Source organism: Pseudorca crassidens, chromosome 16 (assembly GCF_039906515.1).
Source record: "Pseudorca crassidens isolate mPseCra1 chromosome 16, mPseCra1.hap1, whole genome shotgun sequence".
Lineage (NCBI taxonomy): Eukaryota > Metazoa > Chordata > Mammalia > Artiodactyla > Delphinidae > Pseudorca > Pseudorca crassidens.
In genome coordinates this window covers 7,597,874-7,621,692 of record NC_090311.1, presented here as the reverse complement: position 1 = coordinate 7,621,692, position 23,819 = coordinate 7,597,874, and the positions used below count along the sequence as shown (strand labels likewise).

At 54.6% G+C, this 23,819-nt stretch overlaps 2 protein-coding genes across 3 annotated transcripts in view; both read right to left on the bottom strand.

Moving 5' to 3' along the window:
• The window catches only part of FAM53B (family with sequence similarity 53 member B), a 76,826-nt gene extending 61,893 nt beyond the window's left edge, over nucleotides 1-14,933 (bottom strand). Inside the window, exons 1-2 of the mRNA XM_067709107.1 lie at nucleotides 14,800-14,933; nucleotides 6,542-6,596 (exon numbers count right to left, since the gene is read on the bottom strand). Coding sequence (XP_067565208.1) covers nucleotides 6,542-6,596; nucleotides 14,800-14,877 — 133 coding nt within the window. The 5' untranslated portion in view covers nucleotides 14,878-14,933. The remainder of the gene's footprint in view (nucleotides 1-6,541; nucleotides 6,597-14,799) is intronic.
• The window catches only part of EEF1AKMT2 (EEF1A lysine methyltransferase 2), an 81,603-nt gene continuing 64,325 nt past the window's right edge, over nucleotides 6,542-23,819 (bottom strand). The window contains exons 7-8 of one of the 2 annotated variants that reach the window (XM_067709110.1): nucleotides 14,800-15,063; nucleotides 6,542-6,596 (exon numbers count right to left, since the gene is read on the bottom strand). In XM_067709110.1, the coding sequence (XP_067565211.1) occupies nucleotides 14,985-15,063 (79 nt within the window). In that variant the 3' untranslated portion in view covers nucleotides 6,542-6,596; nucleotides 14,800-14,984. Of the gene's footprint in view, nucleotides 6,597-14,799; nucleotides 15,064-23,819 lie in introns of those variants that run through there. The other variant, XM_067709111.1, reaches the window with a different exon arrangement.

The window sequence follows — 23,819 nt, the reverse complement described above, 5'->3', positions numbered from 1 at the left end:
GGACCTCCTGCTCCATCCCCGACCTCTAGAAATATGCTGGGAAAAGCTAATGGCAACAAAAACCCTGAAGAGACAGAAAGGCTGGTTTCATCCCTCTCCGTCAGATTCCCACCCCGGCTGTGGGTGTGCACAGAGCGTGCTGCCTGCGATTCATCTCTAAACCAATGTGTGCAGCAAAGCTGGGCGCCATTATGCAGACAGAAAACTGACAGCTGGCAGAACTTTTCAGGAAGCTGTCGATAAATTCACATTCACTGTTAATTAACTGACACCCCATTGGGATCCTTGCTGAAGTTGGGAAAAAGCGTGAGCACATATTCCAAGCACAATACTCATCTTGTGGGGTGCCACAGTGCTCCCCGTGTGACTGGTGGGGAAACTGAACTTCAAGACAGCATCACGTCTCACCTATGGACACACAGCCAGCAAACAGCGGCCGTGCTCTTGCAGTTGGGCCAGGCTGCCTCCTAACGACCATTTCTGCACGTGGAAGGCAACCTGGCGATGCACCACACTGTGGGTGCCCAAGGCCGGTCCGGCAGCTGCCAGCCCCTGTCCTCCGGCAACTCTGGGGCCCCTCTCCAGCCCATGTCAGACCAGCACGGGTGAGAAGGCATCCTGGGAGGCTCCCTTTTCACTGTAAACAGCCATCACGTGCCAACTACACTTTGTACCTACTTCCATTCTATACATTATTCCAGAAACACTGTCTGAAACCAATAAATGGTGCAAGGAAAAACTGAAAGCACTCTGTATGGACAAACCTTACACTATTTTAAAGATGGAAAGATCACACCCATGACCACAATAAATAAAAATAGTCATTAAAAGTAAGTTTTTAAAAATCATGCATAGGGGCTTCCCCGGTGGCGCAGTGGTTAAGAATCCACCTGCCAATGCAGGGGACACGGGTTCAAGCCTTGGTCTGGGAATATCCCACATGCCGTGGAGCAACTAAGCCCGTGCGCCACAACTACTGAGCCTGCGCTCTAGAGCCCGCACGCAGCAATGAAGACCTAACGCGGCCAAAAAAAAATCATGCATATGCCCTTTTGTATATGGATATACTAGCCTATTTTGGTTAATAATCAGTTTCTTATAGGAGACCCTGGTCCAGCGATGATATGCAGCATGGCCATCTCTGAGAGACAGAAAAAGCCACAGAGACCAGAAATTCTGGCTTTGTTATCACTGTTGTTCATTTTGTTTCAGTCATGTGTGTGTTTGTTCTCGGAAACCTGAAATGCTCAGTCTCTGAATGCTGGCTTTTTCCTGCACGGTGCAATCACATCCCACTTTCAGTGACAAACAGTGGTGGAGTGAAAAGACCAAAAGCTACCAAATCTCGAAGTGATATCTTTTCAACCTGCACAGCTCAACACAGCCAAATGATTTACCCTGTAGAAATTAGTACAGAGGGTGCCCCAGGGAGAAACCCTTTTATGCAGAGAGCAGACTTTAACAGCCACGTAATTAAACAAAGAAAATAAGGGCTTATAATTAAAATGCTGCAAACGTGAACCGGAGTGGCACAAGCGGGGCTGCTATGATATTTTTACAATTCCTTTTTATACATCATGTATGATCCTTCTGCTCAAGTTTCCTCTATGTTCTTTGCCTGTGAAGTAATTTACATTAATAAATAATTTATTACCATAACTCCTAAAGTAATTATGGGTTTCCGCCCAATTTTCTTTTTTTTTTTTAGCATCTGAATTGTTTTGTTTTCTGTCCACTGACTTGTATTTACACAACTTTTCCCAGTGGCCTTTCGGATAATTGGTGTCTCATGCACTTTCTCACGTTATTTGATTTCCGGTCTTCTCCTGGCCTGAGCGAGGAGGAAAATGGAGTGTGTAGTGTCCAGTGTCCCTGCAACACGGAACTCATTCAAGGGGTACAATTAGCCAAGGCGAGGGTGGTGAGTGGAGGCCCCTCTCACCCCCACCACCGCCACTTGCCCTGTTTCACCAAAAGAGATTCAACTAGTACACGTGTGACCCTGGGTTAGCGTGAAGAAGCATCTCCCACGGCAAACGCTGGAGGAGCTGGAGGGAGGGAGCCGCGCGCTGAGGCTGCCCGGGCAGTCCCCGCCTTCCCTAGCACTGAAAGGTTCTCTCGGGAGCAGCCAGGCCCCTGTCCACACCCACTAGAAATCACGGTCAGGAATGGGGGCTGGCTCGCCGCTCAGGCCAGCTAACCAGTGGGCGGGCCACACCCATGAAACTGCCACCTGACCAAGGTTTCCTGTGTCAAGAACGCAATAACCGGGCAGACATGGCTCTTCCCCAGAGAAGCTGGTTACAGAAGAAATTCCAGTTCAGCACAGGTGTGCTGAGGACGGTCTGGGAGGTGAGAAAAGAAACCAAGAGGCACAGCACCGTCTCTGCTAGAAGGGGCCCTGAGGTAACCAGGCTAGGCGGGCAGCCTGATGATGGGCACCCAGCCCCGGCCTGCCGGTGGCCTGGCTCCACTCTGCCCTGCTTCTCTCATCCACACTTCATACTGCCTCTGTCCCCCCACAGCCCCACTTTGGAAAAGAACAAAACCACTTCTTTGTATGAAGTCCCCAAACTTGGGACAAGGGGCGGACAAAGTTGGGGAGGGGCCTGTAATCCAGCTCACAGTAACTGAGCATGAAGTACTTCAAAACAAAACATTGTTGTGAGGGCCGATTATATTAGTAAAGCATTTTATCTCAGTGGGTGCAGAGGAGGCTGAGCTACTTGCAAGGGTGGTTTTTTAAGAGGAAGCAAACAGGCACTCCCTACCCGAATACACTTGCCTGGTTTTTCTTAAGAACATTATGAAACTCTAACTCATCCTGGTGTCCAGCTAGGACTCTTGCATGGGGGCTTAGGAGGGAAATGCCCCGAGTCACAGGGCCAAGCTGTCCCCAGCTCTTACGCGAGAATTCCACTGATCAGGGCCAGAACGTGAGTCCTTTTTCTTCAGGAGACAGGCAGGGGGGTTTGGTGATTATAATACTATGATTTTCTTTCTTTTTTTTTTTTTTTTTGGCTGCATTGGGTCTTCATTGCTGTTCACAGGCTTTCTCTAGTTACAGCAAGCAGGGGCTACTCTTCTTTGTGGTACGCGGGCTTCTCATTGCAGTGGCTTCTCTTGTTGCAGAGCATCGGCTCTAGGCACGTGGACTCAGTAGCTGTGGCTCATGGGCAAAGTAGTTGCCGCACGTGGGCCCTTGAGTGCACAGGCTTTGGCAGTTGTGGCGCGTGGACTCAGTAGTTGTGGTTTGCAGGCTCTAGAGCGCAGGCTCAGTAGTTGTGGGGCACGGGCTCAGTTGCTCCGTGGCATGTGGGATCTTCCCCGACCAGGGCTCGAACCCATGTCCCCTGCATTGGCTGGCAGATTCTTAACCACTGCGCCACCAGGGAAGTCCCAGTGCTATGATGTGTTATCTTTGCTGAGCACTGACCATCCCAGGAAGGGCCCAAAACCCTCTGGAAAAGTTTGGCTCGACCCACTGGGTGTCCCTCTTCCCTGCTACGGAAAAGCAGGCACAGCTAGGATGAAGTCTCACTGCTACTCAGGTCACAGGGCGAGGCCACACCTCGAGTCCCAGGTTCACTGGCTGGAGCAGCCACCGGAGTCTCCACGAGCACACAGCCTGGAAGGCCTTGGACCGCTGATTTTCCCGCCTCAGCAAGTGCAGGAAAGGGATGGAGGTGGGAGGGGCTGAGCCGGCACCTCCTGGGTGCCACTGTCTCTTTAAATCCCACAAACACCTGCCACGTACCCAATGGGGAAAGTGAGGCTCAGGAAGACGCGCTACCCGCCTACGGTGCCGAGGGCCCGCTTCAGGTGCGAATCGTGGAAGTCGGCCTAATCCATGGGAATCCACTGCTCCCTGGCCTTCCTCCTCCGCCAGATAGAAACCCCCTTGAGGGCAGGGGCTGATTCACTCTATCCCCGCCCCAAGCGCCTGACACAGAGTAGGTATTCAATAAATACCTACCAGAACAAGCCACTGAAACGAACTGTGGTGAACTTTTCTAAAAGCCCTGGTAGTGCGTGCTGTCAGGTGGGTCGGGGTCTCCGGAACCAAGAAGGGGCTGAGAACAGAAAGATGAGCATGTGGGAGAGAGAGAAACTGAGGAGAGGGTGGGGGTAACTGTGCAGACCCCACAGAGTGGCTGCCCCACTGCCCCTCCACTGCCTGGCAGTGCCCTAGTGCCAGCCAGCAGAGCAGGAGGGGGACAGACCCCACGGAAGGGAAGAGCCCGAGGGCGAGGGGAGCACTGCAAAGCCCTTCCTGAAGAGCCACCCGGCAACAAGAGCCCGGAGGAGCAGCGGCACAGGCCATCCTGGAAACCCCGGCCAGAGATGCCCCCCCCAGCCCCCCGCCCGCCAGCGAAAAGCAGGCCTCTGGGCTCTGCGGGCTCAGACCAGCTCTGCTGGGAATCTGGGAAAAGGCCTCTCCCCACACGCCTCTGCCTTGGTCCCTGGGCCCGAGCATCTTCCCCCGCAAGGGCGACTCTCACTCACACCCCCTCCCCAAGGAGACCAAGGCGGTCCCTTTGGGCATGGAGGCCCCCTGCAGGAGCAGGATTCTCACTTTAGGCCTCAGCCTTCTCTACCTATTGTGTATGGAGCTCACGCTGTGCCAACCTCCTCACAAACGTCTCAGAGTGCTCGAGGCGCGCCCAACGAGGCAAGTGCTGTCCTAACAGCCATTTTACAGATGAGAAAACTGAGGCTTAGAAAAGGTAAACAGTTCAGAGTGACTATGTGAGTGCCAACACCACCATCACGAACCCACAGGAGCTCCAACTTATTCTGACGCACTTGTAGCAAAGGCCAAGGAAGCCCGACGCACAACACGGCCTTGAAATAAAGACCAACATCTCCACAGTCCAGGTCACTAGTCTGGCCCAATTCAGAGCTGACGTCCTGGCTGGGCTGAGGGGTTGGCGTGCCCAGGAGCCCCTCTCTCCTTCCTGGACACGACAGAGGAAGGCAGCCCAGCCACAGCTCAACTGTGAGTCTGACCAGGAAGCAGGCAATGAGGCAGGCTTCTGGGCCATGTGGATGGGTCGCTGAGGGTTTGTCGCAAGCCGTTAACCATCACCGAGGTGTTCAGTCAAGCCCCATGTGGGGACAGGCCTCGGAAGTGTGTCACACGGGTAAACCAAGGCCAGGTGAGCTCCCTGTTTCCACTTCCTCTGGGCGGCAGCACCAAGAGGGCCACCCGGGGCTCTGCCATAGAGCTGTGGCTCATGAGTGAGAAGAAAACAATCCTCACCCACTCCGGGTCCAACTCTACCCACCTCATGAGGCCTCAGTTTCCCCAGATGTGAGTGGGCGCCCCTGCCCGCCCCCCGAAGCAGCTGCAGAGTCCAGGAGGTCCCGCATGTGAGGCGCGTGGCACAGCGCCATGCTCACTGTGACACCCCCAGCACCACCCCCAGCACCACCCCCATCACCCACCTATGGGAACTGAGTCTAAAGAAGAAACCGCCGTGCCCAGAGGCAAAGGGCCGAGACAAAAGGCAACGGAGACTTTACATAGTCCTGCGGAGACAAACTTGAAACCCGAAAGAGAGGACCCATCCTGGAAGCCTGGTTTACAGAAACTCATCTGGCGAGGTGTCTCCGCAGGGGGCAGGAGCCCAGGGGCGAGCGCGCAAGGAGAGACTGCCCAACCAACCGGAGCAGAGAGAAATCAATACAGTCAATACAGTCCTCTTTTTCGCCCCGTTATACAAACGGTAATTAACACTCGCGTGGGAACAGGGTACCGAGGCAACCTTTCTGGAAAGCATGTCAGAAATAGGAAGCAAGAGCCTTAAAAATGAAAATGTTCCCGCTCTCCAGCCACTCTACTCCATACCTGGGAACAATCCAAAAGGTAGAGCAAGATTCAGACACTGAGTCACTGTTCAACAGAAAACAGAACGGTCCTTCTACCCAACTACCAAGAAATAGTTACATCGTTAAACACATTTTGAATCATCCACACAATGCAGTACCACAGCCTCATTAAAGTGCATGGAATGGGCAACTGTAGCGCTGCGGGGAAACGGTGGTAATTATTACTAAGCGAAAAAAGCGGAAAAAACATTTTGTAAGTAATTTTGTACAATCGTATGTTCGTCATGGACTTGGCTATGTAAAAAACGCAATGGACATAAACTACACCAAAATATTAACAGTAGTTGTAACTGTGTATTGGGGCTGTGAGAGATTTTTATTTTATACGTTACACTATGGTGCATTTTCTGAATTAAAATAAAATGAACATGATTACTTTAATAATCAGACAGAAACTCTCAGTATCACTGTTGGAGATTAGATTCGTAAACCACACACCAGCGCCCGGCCCCTCAGTCAGCCGCAGCAGCCCCTGCACCACTCGAGCACAGCTGGGACCCGAACAGTTCAAACACACAGAAGAGAATCCCCACGGCTGCTCCTTGCGCCTGTGTCCCGCAAGTGCTTTTAGCGTCTCACCTGGAGCACTCAGGCCCTGGTGGAAGGGCTAGAGAAGGACTGACCGTTCACAGCCACCTTGGTTACTCACCCATAATTCCACAAGAGAAAAGTGTCGGTCCTTGACTCATCTTCTTTGGCGTGTGCTGAAAACAACCAGAAAAGCTATCACTCTTCAAGTCATAAGAAGCACGTTTGCACATGACCCTGCACTGATCCCTTGCTAAAGTCACAATTAAAGGGGTAACGTCAGATTAGGGAAAGGAGAAAAAAAAGTATTAAAAGAGACATCTGCCCGTAATTAGGTCTGGGCTCTCTGTCCGGAGCCTTCGGTGAGTTATGGAGTCCATCAAGTTAATGGGCTTTAAAAACACACAAGAGAGACCCGTGACTTCTGACACTAGGGGATTTTTCCATGTCAGTGATACGGAGGAGGGTGCAGAAGGAGCTGTGATGTGAACGGTTCACCCAGCTGAGCTGGAGACAGGCCTCCCCACAACCCAGGCTAGGAGGACAGGGGACCTCTTCCTGTCCATGGTGACAGGAAGAACCTTGAGTGAAGGGCCACCTCCAGAGCCCTCCCTTCGAGACACAAGGAGAACACCTCTTCCGTCTCTGTGAAGAAGCAACGGGTAAAGCTCAGGAGTGTGGCCCTGGCTCTGCAGGCTGCTGGGCAGCCAGGAGGCCCCCCGAGGCATCCTGACGAACTGAAACAGAAACTCAAAGGTTATGTTTGGCCTCAACACACAGCTACTGCTTTGGCCTCCTCGGCACCGCGTTTCCACAGTGGTGTCCCTGTCTACCATGAACACTGCGCATCTGCTCTCTAACCCCACACCTAGCCTCAGCCGAACACTATGATCGTTGGGTGAAAAGCCAGTGAGGCCTAGAAGAGCCCCAAGCCCAGGCACCTGCTCCACGGCTCCACAGTAACCCGAGCGTGGACCATTCCAGGGGCTCCTTGTGCTGGCCGAGGCCCAGGTCAAGAGGCCTGTTCTGACCTCTGATGAGGAGGACACCATCTATGCCCGTCGGGGCCCCGGGAAGAAGGGTCTCACTCATTCCTGCCTTCCTTCCTTCCTCCACTCATTCAGCAAATATGTACCGGTAATTTGTTACGTGCAGGCTGTGCTGGGGTTGAGCGTGCGATGGTGAAAGAAGCTCTCGGCTCCAGAGGGGTCAGCGGTCACAGAGGGCTCTAGCTTCTGAGAGGAGCCCCAAGTGACAGGGACGCGCAAGGCTACCAGTCCAAGAAGTGGGCAGAGAGCCAGGCCCTGGCTCTTTCAGGCCTGGAAGGAGGACGGGGTGCTGACCAGGAACACCCAGCCCACCCAGATAAGAGGGTAGCCACTGTCTGGCAGCAGCTGCCCCACCCCTGTCCTCAGCTGCCCGAGTCAGGGACCTTTGCCCTTGGTCAGCAATGTGTTCATCCATCAGGTTATCAAGGGTCTGTCCTGACCAGTCTGGAACACGGAGGTGAAGGACGCCCGCCTCAGCCCTAAGGAAGCTCACACGTCACAGATGCCACAGTCACACAAACCCCTGAGCTACAGAGAGTGGGACTGGAGGGAGATGGGTCAGGCCATGGGTGCTGGGGTGCTGGAGGTCAGGGCTGGCATCCGGGGGGGCAAACAGAGCTGCTTCTAAAGGACCAGAAGGAACTTAACGGGCCGGGGGGGAAGGCGGGCAAGGCCGCCCTCCTCCAGTCCCCCTTCTTGGGTTTAAAACAACCTTATGTGTTCAGGATAGGTCCCCCTCCTGGAGTCCTCCCGGGGAAATATCTGGAAAAAGTTACAGACGGCTGCCTCTGCCTCCCTCCCAGCTCACACCAACGTCACTGAAGGGAGAGCAGGTGACAGACGCTCAGAGCCCTGCCTCCGGGCAGCGCCACCTGCGGAAGCCAGACAGGCCCCACGGCCCAGAGAAGGTTCGGAGAGAGAGAAACTGGGCCTGGCTGATGCCACAGGCTTGGCTGTTCGAGGGAAGCGGCCCCGATGCTGCAGGAGCCCCAGCACAAAGTAGACACCCTCCGGGAAGCACAGACCCCGCCCCTCCCCACCCCACCGCCGCGCCTGGTGGCGAGGGCAGCCACCCAGGCTGGGAGCCCACAGACGCCCAAACCAGGACCGGCCCAGGGCAAGCAGGAGGGCGCGAGGCACAGGGGCCGCGTGTCGCTGCACTGGGGCCACCGAGGAAGGCCTGGGTTTACAGACACGGCGGGAAGCAAACTGACTGCTGACAGTCAGGGGGGCACTGCTCACCGGCCCCTCCTCCCCCGCAAGCTGCCGTGCTCTAGACAGAGGGGCAGCTGGGAGCCCTCCCAGGAATGGGGGCCGGTGAGTGGGCGCCAGAGATGCTGGGAGGGTCTGTGGCCAGGGACGGGAGCCACCGGGCCAGCGCGCAGGGCTCCCCCGCCCTCACTCACTCACTCATTCATTCACTTAGCGAGGACCTATCCGTGTTTGCCGCAGACGCGCTCGCCAGGCTGGAGAACACACGCTCGGAACGACTGCTTCTCATGCCCCACGCCACCCGGCTCGAGCCTCCGCCGAGGGACCAAACGAACCCCCGACCTGGTCCCCACCCTGCGCCCCGGCCCGTCCTCCATCCTCCATCCTCCACACAGACCCACGGGGACCAGGCCACGTGGCTGCTCTGCTCACAACCCTCCAACCACTCCCCACGGCAACCGGGATGAAACCCGGCTGCGCCCCCCTCTCCGCAGCCCACCAGAGCCAAACCTCCGTCCATCCCGGCCTCACTCACGCAGCTCGGGACCGGCCCAGCTCGCTGCCGCCTCAGGGTTTTCGCTCTGTGGCTGGTTCCCGTCACGTGGCCTCCCTGGCGGCCTCCCCCCCATCCCGGCCGAAAGCTGGGGCTTTCTGGGGCTTCATTCACCAACTCCTCTCCCATACTTCTCTCAATCGCTCCAGGGAATTCTCTTCTGGTGTAAGTCAGCGGGAGACAGTCTCAGTTGCTTACAACTGAGGAACCCTGGCCAATTCCACGCCGGACTTCACGAGGCTAACAGTGAAGTGGGCCATGGCTCAGCTACTTGAAGGAACACCATGCAACTGCTCACAGTGATGTTTGCGCAGAGGCTTCTAGTGCCAGGAGGAAATATAATTTACAAGTTAAACCTGCTTAACTAAAAAGACATAAGAAAACCTGCCAAACTATGTATAGTGCAGTGTAGTCCCCCCACCCTCCCACCCCGCCTGAAATGCAGCTTTTTCCTCTTTCTTTTCCTTCATCCTCTTCATGACGCTCAATTCACACTGGCCTGTGTGTGTAGACAAATTCCATCAAAATAATTATGGAGAAATGCTGACTGATAGGACAGCAGCAATTTTAGGGTCAAACATAAGGCCTGAAATAGTCATGAGCTAACTACTTCCCCCTGGGGCTTTCTGAGTCCCGTCCATGAGCCGGGCTGGCCGTGGGCAGGCCAGAACATCACGTAGTCAACAGCTTCCCAGGGTGTTAGGCCCCAGGCACACTCTGACTGCTGGCCAGTTTCCCTGGGCCCAACAGCGAGGTTCCCACTGGGCACCAAGTTGTCCAGGGCTGCTCTATTCCCACTGGTTTGTGCCATTCTGCAGCCAGCCTCCCTGACCCTTTGAGCCCTCTGCACTCCCAGTGGGAAGGATGAGCCAATCACTACGTGGACGATGTGGTGAGGCCAACAGGCCTCAGGGGAAACTCTCACCATCTGAGGTTTCACAAGACACTCAGCATTCGCACACAAGTGCACGTCCAAGCCCTGGCTGGGGTCTGCAGGGCAACAGAACAATAAGCACGGCTCCCCGGGGTATTTCTCCTACTCCAGAGCCTCTGTTCCTGAGCCTCCCCCAGGACAGAGCTTGGTGTCTGGGAGACTCCTTGGATCACCAGAGAACGTTTTGGAATCAGATCTTCCATAGGAAAGGCAAAAGCTAGAAATCAAATTGAGGCTCCAGGGGCCATCTGTCTGACTAAGTAACGCAAGAAACCCTGACTTAAATAAAGACACAGTTCAGGTCATTATTTAATGAGGAACTAGCTCAGACAGAAAACAGCCGAGCTCATCTCTGGCCATAATCATGCTTCTTCATAACTTTCTTCTGTAGACTACTGACTAAAGCAATCACATCACTTTTCCTTCTCCTGATGCGGCGCTACAGGGAACCACAGGGCCACGCAGAACAGGCCCACGCTCACGCACTTGAGGGGAACAAGTGGGGCACCCCAGCCTCTGGAAGGGAACAGGGTGAGACCTTGGCAGTAGGACGCAGGAGGCAGAGCCAGGCCCGAGGAGGAAGAGAAGCTGAGGAGGGAGAGGCGCCCTTAGGTGGAGGCCCTCGAAGGCGCCGATGGAGACAGGGCAGGCAGCCCGGCTCCCCAGGCTGCAGGGTTAGCCACGGCAGGGCGGGCCCTGGTGCCCCTGCTCGCCCGGGATGCGGGGGTGGGGGGAGGGGCCGGGAACTGCCTCGGGCTCTGTGAGCTTCTGGATTCCGGCCAGGCACCCTGGCCGGGGCCGTCGGGCCCAGTGCCGACTCCGGGTGCGCGGGAAGATGAAGACCCTGGGTGCCCGGGCAGCTGGGTGCCAGGCCGGACGTAGTCACTGAACTCTTCTGCTGGGCAATGTCACTTAGCCTCGGCGTCCTAATCTGACAAGCGTGGAAGGAAGGACCTGCTCCCAAAACGGGTGTCTGTTGTGGCCGGAAATACCTTGAGGCTGAGCAAAGTGAGGCGGCCTGGAGCTTCGCTCCGGCCTCCGCCCCCCGCCCTCCCGGGAGCAGTGCACCCCAGCTCCCGCTGGTCTCCAGACTTGAGAGAGGCTGGAAGGCTCGCCTGGGAGAGGAGGCTGGGCCTGGCCGGGGAGGAGGGAGAACAGGCCCTTGGCCGGAGCGTGGGCGGGCGGGACAGAGCTGGGGGAACGCAGCCCCGAGGTCAGATGTCCGGGCGGCCTTCCAGCGGCAGCAGCTAATGTTAGCACACTCAGAGGAAGAGCTGCTCACAGCGGAAAGGAAGGCGGCGGCTCAGAGTGGGGGAAAGGGGAACCGAGTCACTGCACTCCCCCACCCCACCCCCGTCCCCCCGGGGGAAGGCATACTGAGTGCTTGCCAGTCCCCTTTCTGTCTGCCCACCTCTCTCGGGAGTAGGGGCAGTCACGTTGTCACCAGCATTTAGCTTTTAGGGAAAGGAGAACAAGAGAACCATGACGGGGACCTTCAGCAGGCAGGGAGGGGCGGCCAGGGCCCAGGGCGGCCCTAGCCTCTCCTCTCCCAAGTGTTTCCAAGCCCCCAGGGGACCTTCACCTGCAGTTTTAGGCTCTGTCCTCACTGCGGGGCCTCTCACTTCCCTAATTCCAAAGCGGCCTGTGGTGATTCATGATTTCTTTTTTAATCTGAACCCCCAACTTCTGTTATCGTCTTAGTCTGATTAGAAAACAAAAGAGAAAAGCTTTTCCATCTTTCCTGTTATTATCTTGATGGTATTTACATGAGGATGATGTTACCCGGTTAGGAAGCTGAAGCAAAACCCCCATCTTCCTCTCAAACTTGCTGGCTGTTCAGAGCAAATTCTAATCAGTTTATCTTACATTCTGTGGATGTCATCACTAGGCTGGTCTTATTTAGGGTCTTTCTTTGGTTGTTTACAGCCGTGCCTCTCCCCAAGGCCTAGCGGATTCCAGGACCACAGCCTCAGGAGCCGGGTAGGGGCGGGCGTGAGGGCCTTGGTGGGTGAACAGGGCCTGGACTTGAAGCCTGCGTCCTGGCACCCTGCTCGCCAGCTGTGTGACCTGGGCCCTCCGTCCCCTGGGCTCTCTGTTTCCTGCCTGTATAGCAGGTAGAGATGGACGAGTCCCCACCCCTCAGCAGGTTGGGGGAGGCCCCAGGAGAGGCAGGGGTGACGGCAACTCCGCAGGCCCCACACAGACTACGCTCCCATCCTCCTGCTTGCCTTCATCGTGCTTCCACCTGCACCGTGAGAGCAGAACCAGGCCAGACCTGTAACGGGCTGACAACCTGTGATGCACCCACAAACTGACACAGGAGAAGGCCGCTCTCCGAAGGTGGCTGCTGCCCATAGCTGGGCTGCCCATCCGGGAGTCCAGGGGAGGCAAGAAGAGAAGGAACACAGAAGGCGATGACTTTCCAAGAAGGACAGGGGTGTGGGAAGAAAGGCCAGACCCCGACCTGTGAAGCCACTGAGCCCCCTTCAATGGCCATTTGCTTCCCTTGGCTTTCTCTCCTTTTTTTTTTTCTGAGAAGATGAGTTTTCCTTCCCTGGCTGGGGCTGGGAGGCCGCACTCCTCCTGGCGAGGGCTCAGGCCCTGTCTCTTTGAAGACTGGCTCAGCTGACCACGGGTCCACGGGCCCTGGACCCAGCTCCACGGCCAAGCCCAGGCAGGCCCACCCCCAGATGGAACCAAGTTCAGCGGCGGCAACTGAGGCAAACAGCACAGCTGGAGCCAGAGGGGGCCTCCCTTGGGCCCTCCAGGAGGCCCTCACCCTGAGAGCCGTTGCTTTTTGGTCAGAGCTACTCTACACGAGTGCTTTAATTTCAGCGGGAAAACACCCACCAACCACAGAAAACAGAGCAACTCATACCTGCACCCCCTCAGCCGTGAACTTGAGCAGCAGAGAAGGGACTGAACGATGACGAGCTGAGAAGCTGGGCTACAGGGACCCGCATTCGCTCGCTCCAAAATATCCCCTGAACACCTGCCACGCACTAGGTCCCAGGGTCAGGCACTGGGTGTTCGGCAAGGAGCGAGAGTGACAAAGGTCCTTTGCCTCGTGAAGCTCACACTCTGGGGCAGGAGTCATTCAGTGAACGAGATCAAGATGGCAGAAAAGTGGTTAAGCGCCTTGGAAAGAAAAGGACAGGGAAACGGGGACAGGCAGTACATGGGGGTAAGGAGGTAGGGGAGGTAGTGGAATTAGATTTTAGGCCAAGTGGCCAAAGAAAAGGAGGGAGGGAGAGAGTCCTGCTAACGGGGAGCGTTCCAGGCCAGGGAAGAAGTGCACAAGCCCTGAGGCATGTAGAGCAGGGAGGCCGGCGTGGCTTGAACAGAGTCAGTGGCGGAGAGCAGCGGAGAGAGAGCACAGCTGTCACGGGGGCCAGAGTACACCAGACCTCATACATCCCAGCAGGAGTCTGGTGTTTGCTCAGCCTGAGACGGAAAGCCTGTGGAAGGCTCTGAGCAGAGGTGGTACGGTCTGACTTGCATTCCCTCTGGCTGCTGGGTAATGCAAACAGGCTACAGGAGCCAGAGCGGGGTCCAGTTTCCAAAAGAATCCAGATGAGAGAGTACGCAGGAAGGACCAGAGCAGCAGCAGTGGGGATGATGAGAGGGAATCTACTGACAGATATGTATTCAACACAAGTTGGAAAGGAAGGAGTGATGGGCAGAGACCCTACTTGTCTTACGGAATTCCTTCAGCCCAAGGTGCTCCATGAAGGCCTGAGGAGTGGACACAGGTCTTGGTGGCTTTCACAAGCTCTTATGAGGACCTAAGACCCACCTGCCTCTCTCGACCTGGGTGGTGGGGTAAGATTGGGGGAGAAAGCCCACTAGGTGCTAGCGTGGGGTCTCACAAGGGGCTGTGAAGGGCGCCAGGAGGGGCGCTGGGTGACATGACCCCGGACAGTGCCCCCATCCCTGACCACAGAAGCAGCAGAATCCCTGGGACGTACCCACGTGCAAAACCCCCCACAAGAGTGTTTATGCCCGAGCGGGACTGCTTTCAGCTCCCCCTGCAGGGAAGCAGCCCACCCACTTCCGAGGAATTAGGGCTATAGAAGGAGGGTGAGGAGGCCGTTTTGTTCGCGGCCTCAAAAGGCCGGCTGTCTGCCTCTCTGGCCAGGCTCACCGGGCCACTTGGTCCGAGGACAACCCTTGCGGGGGGCGGCCGCCACCAGGCCCACCACCTTGGCCGCCAGGCCGCGCCTTCTTTCTCCACCGCCCCCCACTCTGGACATTGCTGAGGCGGCAGCTCTCGCTCGCACTGACCACCCCGCCTTCTGGAAACTACCTCCCTGACCGGGTGGAGACCAGAAGGAATGTGGGGCTCAGCCCGGCAGGGGCGGCAGAAGCACGCTTGGTATTATTTACCAGGGTGCTGGCCTGCCCTCCCCGCTCGCCAGAGGACTCAGATCTGGGCTGGCTACTTCCTTCTTGTGAGGGCGAAGCTGGGCTCTGGGTGACTCTGCTCCACTGCCCCTCCTGCCACGGCTCCCAGAGCTCTGCTCGCGGGCCCTCTGGGCACATCTGCTAAGGCCTCTTCCTCAGTCCACAGCCCCACCTGGATATCGGGCCTCAAAAGGGTCACCAGAGAAGCCAGGCCACCAGGTCCTTACCAGCTCAGGGATGAAGGTCCTGCACGCTACGGGGTCAGCTCCCTGCTTGTCGAGGCTTTGACTCAGGATCATCACCATGGTAAGGACCTCAGGCACTGGGCGCCAGCCCAGGGTGGGCACGAGCCATCTTCGGGTGGGCAGACTTGGGCAGAGGCGACCTCCTGGGCACCCCCCGGATGACGATGTCAGCAGAAACAGCTCCCCATCGGCTGCTCACCCACAGGGTGGGGCTCTTCCAGGAAATGGCCAAGTGTGGTCAACTCCCTGGAAAGATAAAAGAAACGCAGAGGGATTCAGGACTGGCGCAGACCAGGGCCCCGAGAGAGCCGCGCCCTCCCCTGCACGCTGGGACCCTGCTGGGGAATAGAACCGCCTCTCCGCTGCAGGAGAGGTAACCTGGCGGGGGCCACGAAGGCCGGAATGGCCTTCCCGGAGTCCTCACCCACCCCCAGGCCAGCCTTAGGGTGTCCCTAAAGCCAACACCTGGTGGGCACAACAGTGACCCAGCTCAGCCTTGTGGCACCTTTAAGACAGATCTCGGGGTCTGGGCTGCTCACAGACTGCTGTCCCCGAAGTGCGCTCAAGCCGTGTGACCTCCTACACTGAGCTAGCCCTACAGACAGCCCAAGGTCGGCTGAGGTCAGACACGGGCCGACCCTGCAGCCTGCAAGGTGGCTCCTGTTCTCCGCCCAGGTCTGAAGGAAACCACTGGAAGAACTAGGAGGGTCCATTTAAAGGCACATACTTCCCATCCTTGGAAGCACCACGATTCCGAAATGACACATTTGCAACACGGGGCGTCTCCGTCCCCTTCCTCAGAATGAGCCAAACCAAGTCCCGGCCTGCACTCACCCCTCTGAGCTCCCAGCAGTGATGGGACCCTCTCTCATCATCGTTCTACACAGCCCGGAGCATCTCCCCGACCCACCCTTATCTCTCACCAAGCAAAAGCCCAAAGAGTGCAGCCTGCAGTCCAGGTTGGGAAAATCGCTCCTTACAAATTAAGCTCTCTGATCCTATTTCCAACCCACCCTCCGTGGTTACACCTTCAGAGGAAGTCACAGAGGTCCGAGGAACCTGAAGATCATCAGGTTCCATCAAAAAGTAAAAAGTAACGATAACAACAGCTCCTAATCTGTAATTAAAATCAAACTGGTCAGTGCAGGAAAATGTTTTAGAATCTGCTGCTCTGTGTAAAAATTAATTGCACCCTGGTATTTACTTGCCGTCCAGATTGTAAATCATATTTTCCTGTTTACTTCGATTAGACTTTACAGTGGGTGTTATTGAAATTGCTCAATTACGGGCCAGCTGGCGAGCACAGGAAAATTACCTTCTACTGTTCTTCGAAAACAAGGTTCATCCAAAGTGCAAAAGCAGGGAAGGGAAGGAGGGAAATCAATACATTTTCAAAGGACTGACTGTTCAGGAGGGAGGACCGGTGGAGTCTCCAGGCTCCCAGGTCACACTGGGAGACCTGATGCAGAGTTCCAAAGCCACATCAATCTAGAAGTGAAACGTTCTGACCAAGTATGATCTGCCCCAGCAAAGAATTTCAGATCACTCCTCCGAGTCTGGCCAGAAAGCCGAGCCAGGGATGCCAGCCAGCCCCCTGGACGCTTGGCGTGGGAGCAGGGCGGGCCACGTGAGCAGGGGAGTGCCCGGAGTGGTGCTGTGGACTCTCCCTTCAAGAGACGGAGACGAGGCCTGATGGAGGCCGTCTTCTCTCTAGGTGCAACCTCGATTCAGTTCTGGAGCCGCCAGCCATCACCCCAGGCCCAGGGGTGACCCACCCTCCCCATTCCCTTCTTCCCTAACAAGGCAGGAGGGTTCGCTGGTTACAAGCTCAGGTCCTGAGCCAAGCACACCTGAGCTGGAATCCCAGCTGTTGAAATGTATCGTCTGAGTGACCTTTGCCAAGTTACTTACTCTCTGAGCCTTGGTTTGCCTTTCCATACAATAGGGACAACAGTGCCTGCCTCAGAAGATGACTCTGTATCATAAGAAAAGAGAGCTTGGCTTGCTCGGTGAGAAGCCCTAGCTCATTTGAAGAACTCAATAAACAAGTAGCTACTGCCACTAGTTTCATGGGGGAGCCTGTGAGTCCCGATCTTTTCTCAGCAATGGACACCCAAGCATCTGTCCTCTCAAATTTTTTTAAAAGGGAAATTCCATCAAAACTTTTCAAAGCTAAATTCCATCAAGAGGAGACTAGCTGGGCTTCCTGGGTGGCAGAGTGGTTACAAATCCGCCTGCCAATGCAGGGGACAAGGGTTTGAGCCCTGGTCCAGGAAGATCCCACGTGCCACGGAGCAACTAAGCCCGTGTGCTACAACTGAGCCTGCACTCTAGAGCCCACGAGCCACAACTAATGAAGCTTGCGCGCCTAGAGTCTGTGCTCTGCAACAAGAAGCCACCGCAAGGAGAAACCCGCACACCACAACGAAGAGTAGCCCCCGCTCGCAACAACTAGAGAAAGCCCGCGTGCAGCAATGAAGACCCAACGTAGCCAAAAATAAAAATAAATAAATAAATTTAAAAAAAAGGGGGGGGGACTGGCTGTATTATGGCCCATGCCTCTGGTGAAACAGTAGGCGGCCAGTAAGAACGATGCTGTAGAAGTCTTATCGCCACGGAAACACGTTAGCCCATCCGATGCAGCCGCTGTGTACCAAGCACGAAGCTGGATGGAGGAAGCGGTGCAGGTGTCCCAGCTCTCGCGGCTCTGCTCCCACTGGAGCCCCTACAAAAGGCCAGGTCGCACAGAGGCAGCATGACTGGTGAATACCAGAGCACCATATGCTCCTGGAAACTGGGCAGTCAGTAAACACGGCAGGCACTGGAAGGAGGAGGAAGGTCCTGCACGAGCCCTGTCTTCAGAAGTTGTGGAAAGACAGTACTGTGAACACAGGTACCACAGCTACGGAAGGCAGATGGAGGAGGGGGTCCCTGGGGCTGAGTCATAAACAGACCCCTTGGCACAGGGACCAATGACATGCAGCACTGCCTGGAAGAGCCCAGGAGTGGGGACAACCCAGACGGCCATCAGCAGGTGACTGGTAACAGAAATCACAGTGTAGCTATGTAAACAAATACCATGTCACCTCTACTGCAGTGTTAATGAGGCAGTTTTAATGGTACAGATACGAAGCACTCTCTAAGACAACACTGTAAACGAAAACAGCAAGAAAAGGAGTACAGCATGGTCCCATAACCATGCGGCCCTGGAGTGGGAGAAGGCACTTTGAGTGTATAGCCTTACACACGGACACGTGCTATTTGAGGATTTCATCCAGTGCATATAACGCCTTTCTGATCAAAAAGAAAACAGGCAAGATTTCAACAGGAAGGGAAGAGGCACCTGGGAAGGGGGAAGCGTGAGCGTAGGATGGCAGCCTGGCCTGTACAGGCGGGGGCAGGCGGGGGGCAGTGAGCACACTACTGGCAGGCACACAGGGCACGTGGAGAGGGGGCAGCAGCAGGACAAGGGGCTGGAAAGACAGAGTCACCCCAGACCAAAGGCTCCGAGTGCCAGACTTTATCATGCGGCCATAGGATGCTCCCAAAGGAGCTGGAGTTGGCTGGGTTGATCTGCTGAAAGAGAATGATTTTTTTTGAACCCTTTGCAGCACCCAGGTCGGTGCCTTGACTACAGCAAGAGCTCCACACGTTTCTGGAATCCGGCTAAATCGTAGCAACATCTGAAATGATCCGGGCACATTCTCAGACCCTGTGAGGCAAATCCAGACCATCAGAGCCTGGCACAATCTGGAATTCCCTGGGATTCCTTTGATCCATGGCATGGGCCTGGCCAAGCTCACTGGGGAATGCCAGTGCCCGTCCAGAGACTCGGAGCCCAGTCTGAGGACGGGGCCAGTTACTTCTCAGGGAGAAGCCAGGAACTCGGCCTTTGAGGGACGACTGGGTGCACAGCTCTGCCCAAGGTAAAAAGAAGGTGCCCCAGGGCCCACAGGGGGCAAGGGAAAGGCCTCCTGAGATCACCTCTGGGGCACAGATCCTGCTCTGGCCTGGTGGGTCTTCTCTTAACCCATGTTAAGAACAGTTTCTATCTACTGAGCACCTACTGTGTACCGGGCGCTTTATGTATCAATACACAACAGATGTAAGTAGTAACAGTGTACAGACAGATGAATCAACTCACCTAGGGTATCAGGGCTGAGCTCCCGGGCTGTGCTTCCCACTGGTGTCCACCTGCAGCAAAGCCCCCACCCCTACCTGCCTCTCCATACCAGATGCATCCTTCAAAGCCCTATCGAGCAACTACCACGCAACCCAGCAAGTGCACTGCTTGGCATCTATCCCAGAGAAATGCAAGCTTACGTTCACACAAAACCCTGCCCATGATTGTTCATAACAGCTTTATGCACAACAGCCAAAACCAGAAAACCACCCAGATGTCCTTCAACGGGCGACTAGCTAAACAAATTGTGGAACAGCATCCCATGGAACCCTCCTCAGCACTAAAAAGGGACGAACTATTGAGATCTACCTGGACGAATCTCCAGGGAATCATGCTGAGTGAAAAATCCCAGTCCCCAAAGGCTAATTACTGCATGACTCCATTTACATAACATTCTTGAAATGACAAAATCACAGAAATGAAGACTAGATTAGTAGTTGCTGGGCATCTGAACGGGCGCTTGGGATGGGGGTGAGGGAGCCGGGGGTGGTTATGAAAAGACACCGGCAGGGATCCTTGGGATGGAGATGCTCTGTATCTCGACTGTACCGCATGGGTGTCAATTTCCTGCCTGTGACTTGTACTACAGTTTTGCAACATGTTACTGCTGGGGAAAACCGAGTAAATGGTACACAGGGTTTCTATGATTTCTTACAACTACCCGTGGATTTACAATGATCTCAAAAGTTAAAAATTTTTTTCTTCCAGTTTTTTTGAGATATGATGGACATACAGCCTTGTGTAAGTTTCAGGCGTGCAGCATCACGATCTGACTCACATACATCATGAAACGATGATCTCAATAAGTTTAGTGAACATCCATCATCTCATAGAGATAAAAGTGAAACAGAAAATAATTTTTTTCTTACATCAAAATTTTAAATTTAAAAAGCCCACTCCATCTATGCATTTGCCAAAACTCACAGAAGTGAACACCAAAGAGTCAACTGTACTGCATATACACGTAAAATTCTTTTTAAAGAAGGCCACGTGGCAGCCACTGCCTGTAGGGGATCCGATGCAGCGTGAGGCAAGGAGGCGTGCTAAGGGACTGGGCAGCCTCCCCCTCACCTCCCAAGCCCCTTAACTTCAGTTTCCTCATCTTTAAAATGAAAGTGAGAACACCTTTGCTCTGGGGGCTGCTGGAAGAGTCAGGTAAGAAAATGTGTATAAAAGAGCGCAGCACAGAGAAGGCCCCCGACACCGGTGCCCACTCCCCAGGGTACACACGGATGGTCAGCGGGCACCAAGCGACACTGCCCGCGGTTAGTGAGAGGCCTCAACCCAGCCCCGTGGCACCCTGGCCCCAGAGCCCCCTCCGCCCCCTCCCAGCTGCACTCCCAGCCCCCGCCTCCCTGAGGACCAACTATGGGCTGGGCTCCTCTCATTTCATCTCTCGAATTCCTGTGAACAGGCATTGCTATTAACAGTATTCCCATTTTCCAGATGAGAAGACCAAGGCTCCAGGAAAATGAATCAAGCGTTTGCCCAAGATCCTACAGCTAGCGGGGGTGAGGGTGAGATCTGAATCCAGGTCTGTCTCCTCAGGACACCGCAGGGACAGGGGGCAACTTTACTTTCTCACACGGGTCCTTCCTAACATGAAACTTTCTTGCTTTTGTTCTGCAGTCTTCAATGTGCCTTCGGGCGTCTGCAACCCTCGAACCCAGCTGTCTGATATCACTGTGGTTGAGACTCTCGGCTTCTGGCAAATGGGAACCCTGCCCGGTGCGCGCTGAACGCCTTTATATATGCAAAAAAGTTTTGCAAACTCTAAGAGTCTATAGGACTCTTCAGAAGATTACAGGAGTTTACCAAACGTTTCTGTCATGCATTTTGAAGAGCCACCCTTTAAAGAAAAGAAACTGACCACGCTGGAACTCGCCCAATTAAACGCTTCCTTCTTTTAATATCCTTATCCTGTGTTTACTACTTGTACAAGTTGGTTTTATAGCAGAAGAATATCTCACCACCCCAACACAGGACTCAGAGCAAAACCTAAACATAACCTTGGCCGCTGACAGTGATTTTCCTGATGGCCCAAGCAAGTCATTCCTTTCAGAGCTTCCACTTCCCCCTCCCATGAAGCAAAGGAAATGGGAGAAAAACAGCAATTCTACAAGGTCTTTGGGAAGGCTGCATGCACTTTTAAACTTTCGTAACTTCAGCTGTTGGTGTGACAAAAGCAATCTGTGGGCAGGATCTAGAAGCAAATTTATGAACATGTGGGGAAGGGCATCTTTCAGAGGGTCATGCTGCCTTCTGCCAGATCCTGTGACAAACCCATGGAAGGGTGGAGCAGGCAGAAGAATCCTCTGGTCGCAGTCAAGGCTCACATCTGCCAACAGCAGGGAAGTAAATCTGTCCGGGGATGCCTTCTGCTTGCTGCTAAGGCATCTGAGTTTAAAGGATACAAGTTAAAAGCTGCCTAGGAACTTTATCAACAGCCCGTACTTTCCCAGACCGAGTTGACATTGGAAAGAGAGTCTGGAGTTTCAATAAGAGAACATGCCCGGAGAATGTGTTTCCCAGACGGCAGTGGAACATTTAAACTAATTCCCTCGGCCCAGGTTCCCAAGTCTTCAGGTCCTCCTGAAAAATAACTGATCAAAGACAGCTATGCCTTCACCGCCTGCAATACACTGACAGAAAAAGAGAGACAGATGAAACCTCTTAAGTCAATACTTTAACACCAAGGACATGTTTGATACCAAACATTACTGATTTAAGGAAACTCCACAATAGAGGCAATAGCCAGAAAAAAAATACGTTTTTGTTCACCATTTTCCTAGTACCTTCCTGGTCTGTATTTGTGGAAATAACAGGTGACACGGAGTCTACCTTTTAACAGTGCATGAATAAAATAAGAACAGCCACTGCAGCAGTGCCAGGCCCCAGGCTTACTGTATCCTCAGAGGAGCCCTACGAGTGGGCATTACTGTTATTCCATTCTACAGAGGGACAAGCTGAGGTCCAGGCCCAAGGTCACCCAGTTGTAAAGGGTGAAACAGGACTCAAGCCACATCTGCTGAATTCCAAAGTCTTTGAACCACCAAGACTTCTACTCCAGGATCCGTAAACTGTGTCCTAATTATCCCGTAAGTATTTGATTTCTCAAACTGACCAAAAGCTGAAGCACAGATGCTGGGTTTGCACGACACCTCTTCCCTATAAGCTCTTCCTGTGGTGCCCCAGGCCACACCTCAACCTTCTGGACTTAAATGATGAACTGGCACTAGGCGTTCCACTGAGGCAGGGAGTGGGGAAGTGAGAGGGTAGGGGTGAAACATAAAGGCACTGATTCCCATCCCTAACCACATGGAGGGGCAGCCGTGCCGGGTGCCGTGCAGAGGTGAAGTACCTTCCGGGAAAGCCAGGGTGCCCCCAGGCCTGGGGGATGGTGCTGGCTCCTCACTACATCAGCCGGAATCTGTGTCCATAGGCCCCCCTCTCCCTGGGGCTCTGCTGCGCCTCCCCCATAGCTCCCCCCCAACTCCCGTCCTTCTCCCCAAGCCCATTTCCAGGGTGTTCACAGGGAGCCCGCCCTCCACACATGTTGTCTGGGTGTGGCCCTGCCTCAGGCCTCCTCTGGTCTCAGCACAGAGCCTGTCACAGCAGGAACCTGAGTCAACAGCACACCTGGGGACGAGCACTGAACTCGAGGCCCGGAAGTCACACTTCCCCTCCAGCTCAATCCTGGATGAGCTGTGGCACCCTGGGCGAGTGATAGAACTTTGCTGAGCTTTGTGATCTGTAAGAAGTAAGCCTTGTTCTGCCCCCGCGAGTGGGAAGTTCAGGAAGGAAAGGTCTGCAGAGTGGGGCACCTGAAGAGGGGCCAGGGGTACTGAGGTGAGTCCTTCGGTGAGCACAGTTCGAGCAGAGAGCAGGCCCTTACTCAGCATGTGCGAACTAGCTAACACAGACCACGTCTTCACAGCTACAGCACGGGTGGCTGGGCAGGGGAACGGAACATGCTTGTGACTCCTCTGAGCACCTCGCTGGGAGATGTAGCTGCTGGACAATCAAGTCCATTATTGAGTCTCATGTTCACGCTGGTTCCTGTCTGCATGTGACACGTGAGGAAACTGGGCTCAGAGAGGCAGTGCAACCTGGCTAAACCACACAGCTGACATGCGGCTGCATCAGACTCGCGGGGGGGCTGCGCAACACTGTCTTGCTGCAAGAATAAAGCATCTGCCGTCCTTAGAGACAGCATGCTTACCCCACCCCTGATTCCTCGCCCCAGAGTAAGGTGTGTCCTTGGAGGTGTTTCCTTCAGTGACTGGGGTGAATATACATTCCCTGGACTAGACCTTCAGGTAATCAAAGGCCACCGAAGGCCCACACTCAGGAAAGGACTGGCAGTCACATTACCTGGCTGGAAAGGGACCCACCCTGTGCCCTGGGCTGAACAAAGTGGCCCAGGCTCCCTTATGAGACTGTCTTAATGGAGGGGAAACAAAATAAAACAGTAAATGAGCTGTTGAACCAAACTGGGAGTCTGTTCTCTGGGACTTTACACAGTCACTCTCCCAGTGTTGTAGGGATCTGCTGTGTTTTTAAGCAAATAACATTTCAAGAGGAGGGGGAGGAAGAACATTATTCAGGGACATGAAAGTGTTGAGACCCAGAGCCAAAACAAATGTGAACATGGGAACGAGGCAGCCTGTGTTGCTTCTTGAAACTCAAGCCAACTGCATGCATGACGTGTCAAGAGCTCATTCATCAATGAGAACTAACTGACAGGCAAGTTTCCTATATGCGGCCCTGCAGTTCTCGCTACCATTCAAGTCCTTTAAACCTGCCAAACCCTACAAGA